Source organism: Sceloporus occidentalis, unplaced genomic scaffold (assembly GCF_023333645.1).
Source record: "Sceloporus occidentalis isolate IW3139 unplaced genomic scaffold, rSceOcc1.0.p SCAF_13, whole genome shotgun sequence".
Taxonomy (NCBI): Eukaryota; Metazoa; Chordata; class Lepidosauria; order Squamata; family Phrynosomatidae; genus Sceloporus; species Sceloporus occidentalis.
The window spans coordinates 20169633-20183968 of NW_028316993.1; the positions used below are offsets into that span (position 1 = coordinate 20169633).

General features: G+C 43.3%; 1 protein-coding gene across 2 annotated transcripts in view; it reads left to right on the forward strand.

Moving 5' to 3' along the window:
* The window catches only part of PHACTR4 (phosphatase and actin regulator 4), a 144495-nt gene that overhangs the window by 28313 nt on the left and 101846 nt on the right, over positions 1-14336 (forward strand). Inside the window, exons 1-2 of one of the 2 annotated variants that reach the window (XM_089479292.1) lie at positions 4774-4794; positions 7875-7922. In XM_089479292.1, coding sequence (XP_089335418.1) covers positions 7895-7922 — 28 coding nt within the window. In that variant the 5' untranslated portion in view covers positions 4774-4794; positions 7875-7894. Of the gene's footprint in view, positions 1-4773; positions 4795-7874; positions 7923-14336 lie in introns of those variants that run through there. The other variant, XM_089479291.1, reaches the window with a different exon arrangement.

Here is a 14336-nt window from a genome sequence, read left to right on the forward strand (position 1 = left end):
GGTGAAAGGCAAGGGTATAATCTGCCCTGGAAGCACTAACCCCACTCTAGTTTCTTCCATCCAGTTTTTAGGATGAGCATCCCAGCAGTTATCCCTGCTGGAATCAAGTTCTTTGGCATTGTTTTCCTTTCCTTCATCCTTTAGATCCGTTGTTACATGGCATTAAGTTTTACCCTCGACTTATCCATAGTTCATATCAAAATCCATAATTTTGGCTCCCAAATCTGCCTTCAACTTATACATGATGTTGACTTGTAGTTGAGTAAATATGGTATAAGGGTTGTATGCATGCAGTGATGCAAATGAGGTGACAGTTGCCATCACTATTGTGGCTCCCGGGTCAGGTCTTGTTACAGATCAGGCATAACAAGACTACATGTGAAAAGGATCTAGGAGTCCTAGCAGACCACAAGTTGAACATGAGAGAACAGTGTGGTGTGGCAGTTAAAAAAAACAATGTAATTCTAGGCTGCATCAGAAGAAGTATAGTGTCTAGTTTGAGGAGAGTACTGTAATAGTGCCACTCTATTCTGCTTTGGTCAAGTCTCACCAGGATTACTGTGGCACCTCCTTTTCCGCCGGCAGGAAGCCTCAGTGGATAAACCGCGTGGTTTCCCGCCAGCAGAAAAAGAACCCACAAAAAGTGGGTTCTTTTCCCGGTGCACTTGTGACGCCCGAGAGACGTCACAAGTGTGCCGTGACGTGCGGACGCTAAGCATCTGTCATGTCAAAATGGCGGCACCATTTGTACAGGGCGCCGCTATTTTGAAGTACGGAATACATACTAGAGTTGTGGGACGTCTGTAACCGACGCCCCGAGGCAACCCTAGCACATATTCCTTATGTGGTAAAAGGCCCATCTGTACTGGGCCATAGTCCGGTTCTGGGCACCACGATTCAAAAGGGATGTTGAGAAGCGGGTGTGTGTCCAAAGGAGGGCTACCAAAATGGTGGAGGGTTTGGAAACCATGCCTTATGAGGAGAGACTTATCAGCTGGGTATGTTTACACACTGCACTTTTTCTATAAAGGCCAGCCTTTGGGGTTTAAAAAGCTTTCAGATATTAGACATGCAGGCAACTGCACTTTTAAGTTGCTACAGGCATTGCTGGCCTAACAAAAATGCATGGTTCTTGGAGTGCATAATGCATGTTTCCATGCAAGGATCTGCTTTTGCAATTTCTCAGAAATAAAGCTCTCTGTGTCAGAACCAGTTCGTATCAAGTTGAGGTAAACCACAACAGGAGCTCTGGCAAAGGCATTGCTTTGCTTGGTCACAACAAAGAGCAGGTCTGTCCTAGGAGGTTTTTTCAAAGATGATGTTGGAACCTCTGTGGGACTGATGTGGCAACAACTAGCTATTATTTCACACCATTTAGGACCAACAGTGACCATTTCATTGTAGCACTGCCTGCCTGAGGGGGCAACAGAAGCTAGGGTTCAGTGTTTTCCCCATTGGTGGCTAGTTGCTATTGGGTGAGAAATTCCAATTTATTATTGTAGCTGGCAAAGACTCCTTTATTTGGCTTCTTAAATGCTTTATGGGCGTACTTAGGAAGAACGCTTTTTTTCAAGCAGGTTGCTCACTACACCACCAGCAGTGTGTTCATTTTGAAAACAGCCTTATCCAAAAATTTAGGTTCACTTACATCAAAGGGAGCAGCACAGTTATTGGTCTGAGTGTTGGGCTAGAACTCTGGGGAATTTCCCCTGAATAAATCTTGCCAAGAAGATTTATTGCCATCCCTTCTTCCTCAGGACAGGATTACTATAAGTTAAAGTGGCTCCTACAACAAACATCAAAGGTGGGGAAAGTTTGCTACTCCAGATACCTAGGGCTACATCTCCCAGAGTCCCTAACTGTTGACCATGCTTGGTAGAGTTAATGGGAGTTAGGAGGCCATTAAAAGCTCCCCATCACTGCCTTAAATAATGCTGTTGGAGTTAACACTGATCTCTACTTTCTCAGATTGTTTTAATTATTACATGATACAGTAAATAGCTTTTAGAAACTCATCTTGAATGCAAGGCTCCAAATGAGAGAGCTGTTGCAGTTGCATTAGCTGCATTCTTCAGTTGATGCTGGTTTAAGAATTGGGCAACAAGCCAAAGCACATCTTAATTGTCAAATTTGCCCCCCAGCTGTATGCAAAGAGTGATTTTCATCCTGAGCATTCTGCATCTACACTGCAGAATTAATGCAATTTTACATTGTTCTAACTGCCATGACTCAATGCTATGGAATCCTGGGATTTGTTGTTTGTTGTGGCACCAGAGCCCTCTGAAACAGAAGGCTAAATATCTCCCAAAACTACAGATCTCATAATACCTTAGTATTGAGTCATGGCAGTTAATGTCAAACTGCCTTTATTCTGCAGAGTGGTAGCAGTCTAGGACTCCAGGAGGCCAGGGTTCAAATCTCCACTCGGACATGGAAAACAACTGGGTGACCTTTGGCAAGTCACACTCTCAAGTTCAGAGAAAGGCAGTGGTCACCCCCCCCCCCTTTGAAAACATCTTGACCGTTATAGGTTCACCTTAGGGTTGCCATAGGTTGGTAAATTACTTGAAGGCACAGAGCAAACAACAACAGTGCAAAGAACAGTAAAATGTTTTGATAAAAGCAGGCTTTTTGTACAGGAAGTCACAAACAAAACTTCATGGAGATGTGGATATTTTACCATGCTAGATATAAATTCTTAATATGGCAGTTCTTAAATCAAGCTAGCAAAGCCCCAAGTGGCTTGTATATGGACATTAGATACTGTTGCCTGTGAACTGGTACCTGAATCCATGAATGTAGAATTGCAGCTGCTGGCAACCATATCATAATTTCACTTCACTGTCTTGTGTAACAAAGCCCTGCTATGCGCTGCATTCAGAAGTAACTGAGTTTGTTCACAAGATGTAATATGCTTACATTTCAAAAAAGAGGATAATGTTCAGCAGTACAGTTATGTCCTTCATCTTTTGGGTGGTTTCGTGATGAGAACATTTACATACTGAGGCAGAGACATAGGCTAGCTACCCAGTTTGAAAGACCCCGTGAATGCCCCTGGCTGCTCCTGCCGCGGAAACCGCTGCCGACGGTTGCGGCTTTTCGCTGCTCTGGGCGCTGCCATTTTGGGTGAAAAATGGTGGTGAAATCTTGCGCGACCTTCCCTGAGGTCGCGCAAGATTTTGCCGCCATTTTTTCACCCCAAATGGTGGCGCCCAGGGCTCCAACGGCGGCAGCGGGCCTCTGGGAGGCCCGTTGCTGTCGCAGGGGCAATCCAGGAGGACTCCGACGGCGGCAGCGAGCCCCTGGGAGGCCAGTTGTCGTCGCTGGAGCCCTCCAGGAGGGCTCCGACGGCAGAAGCGGGCCCCTGGGAGGCCAGTTGTCGTCTCTGGGGCCCTCCAGGAGGGCTCCTGCGACTGCAGCGAGCCTCCCAGAGGCCCGTTGCCTTCGCTGGGGTCCTCCAGGAGGGCTCTGACGGCGGCAGCGGGCCCCTAGGAGGCCAGTTGCCGTCGCAGGGGCCCTCCAGGAAGGCTCCGGCGGCAGCAGCGGGCCCCTGGGAGGCCAGTTGCCGTCACAGGGGCCCTCCAGGAGGGATCCGACGGCGGCAGCGGGCCCCTGGGAGGCCAGTTGCCGTCGCAGGGGCCCTCTAGGAGGGCTCCTGCGACAGCAGCGGGCCTCCCAGAGGCCCGTTGCCTTCGCTGGGGTCCTCCTGGAGGGTTCTGGCGGCGGCAGCGGGCCTCTGGCGTCAGGGGCCAGCAAAGAGGGGGAGGCTTCCAGTGCTGGCGGTCCCTGCCGGCTCTTTCCCGGTCTCTGACAGGGCCTGGGGCCCCGTCTGGGGCCGGCAAAGAGGAGGTGGCCTGGCCCCAGGTGGTGGAAGCTCCGCCCCCGAGGGTGGGAGCTCCACCCCAGGGGTGGAAGCTCCGCCCACAGAGGGTGGAGGCTCCACCCTGGCACGCAGCCCCGCCCCCGGGGGTGGAAGCTCCACCCCCCGGCTTCGGCCCCCCAGTTGTCTGAGGGACAGCAACCCGGCCCCCGGCTCAAAAAGGTTGCCTACCCCTGCTGTAATGGCTTCTATTTGCATGGTGTGCTATGCCGGATTGGGGACTATACAATTTTCCAGATGTGTTTGGAGTATGGATACAATCAGCCCTAGCCATCATAACCAGCGTGGGGATGATGGGAGCTGTAGATTATTCACATCTTGAAAGTTTAACTGTCACCATCCCAATGCTACTGATCCCTTATTGGTAGAAATATGTGTGAAACTTCTTCAGTTACCAACCACACTTTTCATTGGCGATAAAAGCCAGGCAGCCAGGATTGGCCCTCAGGCCTCTTAGCTTCATCTTTGCCTTGTTGTAGACTGATGTCTTCAATTTTGAGTTTGGTTTCTGTCTGTGAAAGCTGTGAAGTGTACATAATATAGTTTCTAGTTAGATTTGGCAATGTAACCCACCTCCATGAAGCTCCATCTCTGTGTGGTGGTGATTCCTCTGCATAGTGCTTGCCTTCCTATTGTGAAGACATATAGGATGGGTGGGAATCCCACTGAGTTTATGATCTCTGATTGGAATTACCACTGTGATTTTCTCTACTATGCTGGAAAGCAAGGCACACACAGGGAAAACTTATTCCAGGGATAGATCTTTGTGGAGGGAGAAGGTATCATGCCTTCCATAGATTACTCCTCTTCCTCAGATGAGAAGAGCTGGCAAGACTGATCCCAGCAAGACATGCTGGAGGGCAGAACTGGAGGCTCCAGGTGGAAATCCTACTCTGGGATTCTTGCAGATTGAGGTAACTGAGCGGCAGCAAAACTCAGGAATTTGGCAGGGTCTAATTTGCCAGAATCTGCTCTCATTAGAGACTCCCTCACTAGGAAGTAACTCATTAGGAAGTCCCTTAGCTAGCGTAGTTTTGATGGCAAGTAGCTAAAATCAGTGTCTACCTTTGCTTACCACGATCCCTTCTTGGCATTCCTGCCTGTTCTGTTATGTAGCTTCCTTGACTCTGATCTTCCTGTTGGCTCCCATTGACTGGTCCTATAAATGATGATGCCCCTGTGAATTTCTGTGTACTAATGCAGGCATCGCTTTGATTTTTCTCATTCCTTTGTAAATTCCTTTTACCTGTTGTGCACTTGCAGCCATAAAACAGGACGGAGATAACAGAAGCATTCTTCATGTGGAGAGTGATAGAACTTTAGGCCTCTCTGCTGGGAGAAGGGGAATGGCTCTTGAGGATGGGGGCAGACAGGTGGACCTTGGAGGAAGAGATCAGTCTCATAGCATCATCCCACAGATTTAGTTTCAAGGAGAAGTTGTCCCCGTTGCAGTTCTCCATTCCTGTGCTAGATTAAAAGAAGACTTGGGGATTTATTTGAAAGACTATGTATAAAGAGCCCAGTTCATCATTTTCACTCTGCAGGGCACATCTTTAGGCTAGTCTAGAACTCTGACTGTCTTACTTCAGCCACATCATGAGAAGACATGACTCATTAGAAAGGGCAATAATGCTAGAAAAGGTGGAAGGTAGTAGAAAGAGTGGAAGGCTACATGCTAGATGGATCAGAGAGGTTATGGACATGAAACTATAGGACCTAAGCAGAGCATAGGGGTTCCTGAAGATGTCTCTTCCACAGAGTTACCTTGAGTCAGGGTCGACTTGAGAGCAGTTAACAACAACAAAGGACTCTGGCTCACATCTTCCTCATTGGTAACAACCTTTAAACCACATCCAGTACCTCTAGTTTCATAGAATACAAATTCCAGCTCGTTCCTTTCCTATATTTCACTTCTCTTTCATAATGTTTACTGAGCTCTGTTTATATCAAGAGGCATTTCTGTGCATGGAATATTAATTCCTTCAGGACATTCCTTACAGATTGGTGAACACATATGTCCCAAGGATATTTGCAAAACAGGATCTTTCTAATTGTTGTTGGTAAGTGATAGCAAGTTGTTTTCAACTCATGGTGATCCCATGAATAAGAGACCTCCAAGTCACCTTATCATTAGCAACCCTGCTCAGGTTGTGCAAACTCAGGGCTGTGGCTTCCATAATTGAGCCTTATCCATCTGTGATGCCATTTTCCTTCTTTACTACTGCCTTCTATCTCTGCTGTTTTTGCATGTCTTCAGGTCCTTTCTGACTTATAGAGACTCTGAGGTGAACCTATCATGGTAGTTTCTTGGCAAAATTTTGGGCATATGTGTTGACCAGTCTGTAAGGAGTGTCCTGAACGGATTAATGTTCCAAGCACAGACAAGTCTCTTGATATAAGCAGATCTTAGTATACTTTCTGATAGTAAAACTGAGCTATCCTATAGGGGCAGAATGAGAGCTAGTGAAGATATCAGGGTTTTCTTGGCAAGATTTGTTCAGAGGAGGTTTACCTGCCCTACTGGATGGCCTTGGCAAGTCTTACACTCTCAGCTTCAGAGGCAGACATTGGCCTTCTACCTTACCAAGCATTATTCTAGTGCTTTTCTGGTGAATCTTTTCTAGTAATTCCTTTTAAAGTATGGCAGTCTCAATTTAGTCATCTTGGCTTTTAGGGACAGTTCAGACTTGATTTGTGCTAGGAGCCATTTATAGTTGGTCCTTGGTATCTGCTGGGGCTTGGTTGCAGGACACCCTCCCCCCCCCCATGCATGCCAAAATCTATGGGTGCTCAAGTCCCATTATATACAATGGCATAGTACTATGTTATAAAACAACAAAATCAAGGGCTGCATCTGCACCACAGAAATAATCCAGGTTGACACAACTTTAACTGCCACGACTCAATGCTGAAAATCTGGGGTTTGTAGTTTCAGGAGACATTTAGCCTTCTCTGTCAGAGAGCCCTGGTGTCACAACAAACTACAAATCCCATAATTCTGTAACGATGAGCCATAGCAGTTAAAGTGGTGTCAACCTGGATTATTTCTCCAGTGTGGATGCAGCTAACATTTGCATTTTGGAATGTGGGAAATATTTTCAAGCTGTGGATGATTGAATCAATCAATGCAGAATCTGTGGATACGGAGGGCTGACTGTATGTCGCTTCCATAGTATCCATAGAAATCTTCCAACTCTTTTCTGGAACCTCCTGGACCCCTGTTATTTCTTTCCTTCTCTTCACCACCTGCTGACCTCCAAGCAAGTGAAAAATTTAGAGTAGCAGATAGAAGGAGCAATAACTTTGTCAAGCCTTTTCTCTGTCTGTCTGGGAGTGGATGTCAAAGGAAAAACCAGTGCTGAGCAGCAGCTATGTGAAGGAGGAATGGGGTCCATTGAGACAATGTGGTCCAAGGGTCTCCGTCCCAACCCTGGAAATGATGCTGGCTGTATGTAGTAAACACACAACAAAAAGCAGCACAGCACTTGTCCAAAGCACAGTGACTGCCAAATAGCTACCTCCAAGGATGGGAGACTGCCAACAAATGCCAGGTGCTGTAGGCTGTTTTTCAGAGGAAGGAACTGGCAAACCACCTTTGAGTACTCCTTGCCTAAGAAAACCCTGTGAAATTCATGGGATCACAGTAAGTCAACAGGCAACTTAATGCTGCATGCATTTCTCTCCCCCAAATGATGAATGAGGACAACAGGGCTTTCCTTGCTAAATGTTTGGCACCACAAAAGAAAAGGGCTTAATGGATTTGATCCTCCACTCCCTTCCCTCCTCCAAGCTTTGAGAGAAGCTCTTTTTCCACTCTCCTCAATAAGAGTGATGAATGGCAGTGTTGGGCAGTGCCTTTTCATATCAGTAGAAAATCTATTCTAGGGACTTGGATGTAGAATTTGTGTATCTGAATGTTCAAGTTTCTAATGTTAAACAGTTGTGATTTAATGTTACTCATGAGTTTTTCTAATCCTCTCGCTTTTCTTTGTAGCATTTGCTGTGGTACTCAGGATGTCTCAGGAAATGGAGGATACGATTGGTAAGTGTCTGTCTAATTTTTCAGAACCATTTTTGGTATCTCTCTGCTTTCTGATCATTGTACATTTTAAGTGTGAATCTTTCAGTGCCTTTTGTTCATAATGCTGTGGCACACTGAGCAATTGATCGGTCAGATGCTGTCAGTTGGCAAGTATTGTTTTGACTACAGTTATATATTCTCAGACACATAAGACTATGATGTGTGTGGTGGTGGAAGAATAGACTTGTTATTGCTATTTAGCAGGACTATATATAAAAACATCATTTTGTTTTTTTAATAGTGGCTGTCACCCAGCTTTATTTCTGTTTTTAATTTCATTTTTTTTAAAAATGACTTAAGTTTAGAGTGGTACTCCAGAAGAACTGTTCAGTGAATATGTTTGTAGTAACCTTATCTTAACGCTTTTACACTGTACTGCAATTTTAAATAACTTAATCTTTTAACTAATTTGTTCTTTAATTGGTAGAAGCATCAAACCTGTTTTTTGTGCTGATAGGTTCAGGCTTTGAACATATTTGATTATTTGACAGTGTTTGTCAAAAAGCTATATACCCAATTTGTAAACAAGAATATTTTCATAATATTTTTAAGAAACCTTCTGCTTAAGTACCCTCTTCCAAATTTTGTAATAAAGAGTTTGTTTAAAAATATGCAGCCGTGTCATCATACGTAATATGAAAAGCAGTAACAATTCTAGAAAGTCAATTAATAGACTGTAATAATTTCTATATTAGAAATTGGTTGGAAGGTTGGAAGGTCATTGCCAGAAATCTTGGAGAGCCTCTGCCAATCAATGTTGGTAATACTAATAAGTGGACAGATCAGTTATCGAGTTTGACATAAGCCAGCTTCCTGTGTGTTGTTAATAATGTTGAACAATTGATTAAAATTCAACAGCAATTAGAGAGAGAGAGAGAGAGAGAGAGAGAGAGAAGGGGGGGTGTACCTCCAATTCATTTTTTACTTAGGATCACCATATATAGGATTTTCTTGGCACGTTTCTTCAGAGGAAGTTTGTCATTGCCATCCTCTGAGGCTGAGAGAATGTGGTCATCCAGTGGTTTTTATGCTCAAGCAGGTAATCGAACCCTGATCTCCAGAGTCATAGTCCAACTTTCAAACCACTACACCACTATGGCCCTCATATATATACACATTGTTTAATGAAATACAGTGGTCTCAGATTGTTGGTGCACATTTTGGGATCCCTGCTATGAATTTGGATCCCTACTCGGCCTATCTATCTGTTACTGGAACTTTTAGAAGATCTGATGTTTTCAACCATCTTGCTGGTCCTTTTAACAGGAAGAGTATAAATCAGCTCGGATAGCTTACTTTCTATCTCCTTTAAATGAAATTAGATTCTGTAAGAGTCTGCGTTTCTAGCATTACCAGTTCTATTTGAGACAGTGGTCAAAATAAATAAATCTTTTCGCCGACATGAATGCTCATAGTACTCTTTTTTAAAGAAGCCATGGCATTAAATGGTAGGGCAGAAGGCTGATGTAAACTGGTGCATTTGTTAGTCTGTCACATTTTGTAAGCATAAATGTGGACAGTAGCTTTTGTCATAGTCCTTGGCTGTTATCCTGGGGCTTGGGAATCAGGAGGTGCTGTTCTGTGGAGCGTTGTCAAAGTGCCAATAATGGAAGGGGTTTTGTTGTGGAAAGGCCAGCTTAGGACACAGCAGAGATCGGTCTCCAAGATTCTAATGACTTGGTTGGCATGGCTTCAGCTTCCCATTTATGCTGGAGTCTGTGCATTGAAATATCTTCATGCTGATTGAGTTAATTGAATGTATCCCTGCTGATACTGTCCTTCCCTACTTCTAGATTGGATGCAACAAATTCTGCACAATGATCTATGGACAATATAAGTGGTAATGGTTGTACAAATTCCATCACTGATGGATTTATCATCTTTAAGCGCCTTTACAGTACAAAGACCACACTTACAAACCATTTCTGCTTGAACATAGACAGTTAAACAGAAAAAAAGGCATGTGGCTTCTGCATGTGGATTAATTCCCCCCTCTGACTACTAAAATACCCCATCTTGGGAATATAGAGAGATTTTGTAGCGCCTTTGAGGCTAAGGCCTGTTACAGACTGCCAAAATAAAGCTGCTTTGGGTCTCTTTGGAGGTATGCTGTTTAAATGATGCATGCACGCTAAGAATCCGGAAGCTGCACCAAAGCTGCACTCCAGTGCTTAGGAATGGAGTATGGCTTTGGCGCGACCTCCGGACTCTTAGGACCCATGCATCATTTAAATAGCATACCTCCAAAGAGATCTGAAGCAGCTTTATTTTGGCAGACTGTAACAGGCCCAAAGAAAGAAGTTGGCAGCATGAGCTTTCGTAGACTTAAGTCTATGTTCTCAGATGACCAATGTAACTGAGGAAGCAGACTTCATAATAATAATAATAATAATAATAATAATAATAATAAATAATAATATTTTATTTCTATACCGCTATTCCAGCGATCACTTCAGTCTATGAATCTCATGCTGCCAATTTCTTTCTTTCAATTAGTCTCAAAGGTGCTACAAAATCTCTCTACATACTGATTCCACAGACTAATACGGCTACATCTTTGAATTCTACTGCTGGGAATATTGGGTTGAAACAATCAACTTACAATTAAGGACTTCTAAGTCCTGTTTTCACAACACATCTGTAATGTGAACCTATGTTGGGGGAGACATGGCGGATATCTGAAGAAAGTATATATACTTGCAGTCAGGAATCCTGGAACAAAATTCTCGTCACATACAGATTCAAAACAAATGTTCAACTGCATGACTATCATTTAGGGAAGGGGACTTGTTATGAGAACAAGGATTTCAGTTTTATTTCTCACCTAGTGACTATCCTTTGTGCCAGGAAACTTGACCAATTTATTCCTGCTCAGGTGGGGAATGGATATTTTAGGTCTCAAACACACTGTATAAATAATCCAGTTTGAGATTGCTTTAACTGCCCTGGCTCAGTGCTAGGGAACCTTGGGAATTTTAGTTTGTTGTGGCACCAGAGCGCTTTGACAGAAAAGGCTAAATGTCTAACAAAACTACAGTTCCCAGTATTCCCTAGCATTGAGTCAGGGCAGTTAAAGCAGTCTCAAACTGGCTTATTTCTGCAGTGTGTTTGGGACCTTAGAATTATTTCTGAAGCTAGGATTTTGGTTTATTGACAAGCCATGATTCATAAACCATTTTAAACCACTTTTGGTATTTGTTTGGTCTGTTCAGCTGAAGGAAATCATAATCTTGGGTTCTAGCATAGTGTTAAACTGTTCACACTTGGTTTGTTGACCAAGCAAAAACGGATGGCAGAGATTGCATTTACTAGCCTATCACTTGTGCACATTATAGTTTAATAAAACAAAATTTCTGGCCAAAAATGCCATGCAAATGTAGCTAGTAGAGTAAAGCTTTAATTTACGTGGCTGGTTTTGAGTCCGACACTTTCTCCCGTAGCATTTGTCTACGTGCATGCATTTCTGAATCAGGTGACTTGGGTGATTTCTGCCCTTTGCCATTTGTTTTGTGGCTTGCACTGCATAATGTATGTTCAGCTGTTAAGGGGCCATTTGTGCATTTCACTGACCACTAGAGGGACTCATAGAATTACTATTTTCTCCTTTTTCTAGAAAACAATTACAAAAATGCTTAGGTGCCACATTTAATAGAAAATGTATTGCTAATAAAAGCTAATATGCCTGATACATAGAAGGAAACTCCTTGTTTTCTTTTAGATGTATTTTTTCAAAAAGTGCTTTCAGATGTTGAAACCTTCCAAGGAGGGTGCATTATTGTTATGTGGATGCTGTGAGTACATTGTTGATCAGCATAAATTGATTTGGGATCATACTTTGGATTTCTAGCAAATACTTGCTGAATGATTCCTTAATTTCTTACAAAATGCTTTACACACACACACTGTATGTGCCTTCAAGTTGCCTATCCATTATCGTGACCCCATAGGGTTTTTTTAAGACAAGGAATACTCAGAGGAGGTTTTGTCAGCTCCTTCTTCTGAAATACAGACTACAGCATCTGATTTTCATTAGTGGTCTTACATCCAAGTACTAACCAGGGCTGACCCTTGCTGGATCTGGTGCCTTTAAGGTATTTAGGGCCAATGGTAGCCTGATTTTATTTGTAGTAGCCAGTGGGAATATAAAAAGTACCACTGGTCACACATGCAGAATGTCTTTAAGTTTCTACTCACTGAGTGCACCTGCCTGTTATTTCTGTTGTTGCTGTGTACCTTCAAGTCCTTTCCGACTTATGGTGAACTTAAGGCAAACCTATTATGGGGTTTTCTTGGCAGGTTTCTTCAGAGGAGTTTGCCTCCTCTGAGGCTGAGAGAGTAAGATAACCCCAAGGTCACCCAGTGGGCTTCCAAGACTGAGTTGGATTTGAACCTGGTCTCCAGAGTCATGGTCTGATGCTCAAACCACTATACGAGGCCTCCCTGTTATTTCTAATGATGTACTATCCTCTGAAAAAGTAGTGATAACAATCTCTTTGTAAGGCATCACAACACAGTCCTCTAGCTCGAAGTTATTCTTTCAGGAATTAAAGCAATTATGTGTTTTAATTTTAAGAGGTTGCTTATGACAGTATTCTGATATGATGGTTTTTATATCTCCTTTAACACACTGAAAATTAATCATTTGAGGAAACACTTACGGAATGTAAAATACAGTATTTTATTACATTATGGTATTTTCTTAAATCTGGTAGCAGTGCAGAAGCAAACATACAGATAGATGTTGCTGATGTTAGAAAATTAAGTAAGCCCCACTGCAGCCTGTCACGTTAAATAATTGTAACTTTTCTCTGTTTCATGTGTTCTCCATATTTGTGTTACATTAAACCCGTTTCAGCTCCTTGTTCTGTAGACTGTGGGTGGGGAAACTGCGGCCCATGGACGCATGTAGCTTCATCCACTTTTCTTGGTTCTGGGTTTTCCAAACTCCCAATAGAAAGAAAGAAGAAAGATGAAAATTTGCCAGAAAATGCCACCAAAGCAGCATTAGGCATCAAAACACGCCAACCACCAAACCCTGCTAAAAGTTTCCAAAATTGCCCAAAAAGTCTATTTCTGCACATCTGCTTCCAGAAAACCATGGGAATAGACTTCCATTCATTACTTGGTTTTCTTAACTCATATTAAAAAGCAATTAAATTATCCATCCAACTGGTTTGTTAAAGATCAAAATGGTTGTCTGCATTTAAAGACTCTCCTTGGGTGTCTGGCTTCAAGGACTATCATGAGGAGAGTCTGCTCTTCAAAATTTACTATCACTGTATAGGACAGGGGTAGGCAACCTTTTTGAGCCGGGGGCCGGGTTGCTGTCCCTCAGACAACTGGGGGGCCGAAGCCAAAAAATAAATAATTAATTTTTTTAAAAAAAAAATTAAATAAATAAATAAAATATAAAAAACAATTCCTACATACACTGCACACATCATATTTTGAAGTAAAAACCAAACCAGTCGTTATGCAACCTCTCTCTTTTTTTCTTTTCTCTTTTCTGCAGACTTGCAGTTCTGCAAAAGCAAACCCCCTCCCGCCTCTTCTGCACACAAGACTTTATTAGGAAGGAAAGGGTTTGAAAAATTAATTACTACTTCTTTCCTTCTTTTTTTTTGCCTTGGGCATATCACACTCTCTCAGCCTCAGAGGATGGCAATGGCATCCCCACCCCCTCTGAAGAAAACTGCCCAGAAAAACCCCACAGAAGCCATAGCAACTTGGAAGGCACACACAGCAACAAACCCAAACTTTGCCCGGGGGGGGGGGGTCACACTCTCTCAGCCTTAAGGGAAGGCAATGGCAAACCACCACCACCTCTGAAAAAACTTTGCAAAGGGTCGTTTCATAATAAGTCAGGAAAACGACTTGAAGGCACACACCAACAACCACAGCTCCCAGCCCTTGTATCTTGAAGGCATGAGGGCACAGATGGCAGAAATGGACTTCCCTTTCTGGCCAAACACCCCCCCCCCCCATACACACACACACAATTCCAAAACACACACTAAGCACATTTGGGCATTTCACATGGCTTTACTTAACATGGCAATCTCTTGCATATTTAATCAGAGGCTTATTGCAGAACAAACCTTTTTGGGTTTCACACTGAACATGGTTTAACATGGCTATGCATATATTGAACATGTCCAGGTGGTTTCACAAGAAGTGGATTTGCTGTTTCAGGTTTCTTGCACCAACTATACTTCTCAGAAGTGTGTACTTGGTCAAGGGACTTTGGTTTTTCTTCACTGCGCATGAGTTTGTAAAAAACACAGCAATTTACATTGTCCATGCCTCAGAGGCTTGCTGATAACAATCACCATTAAAGAACCAGAAACACACAGAAAAGGCACTTTGGAAAGTCAC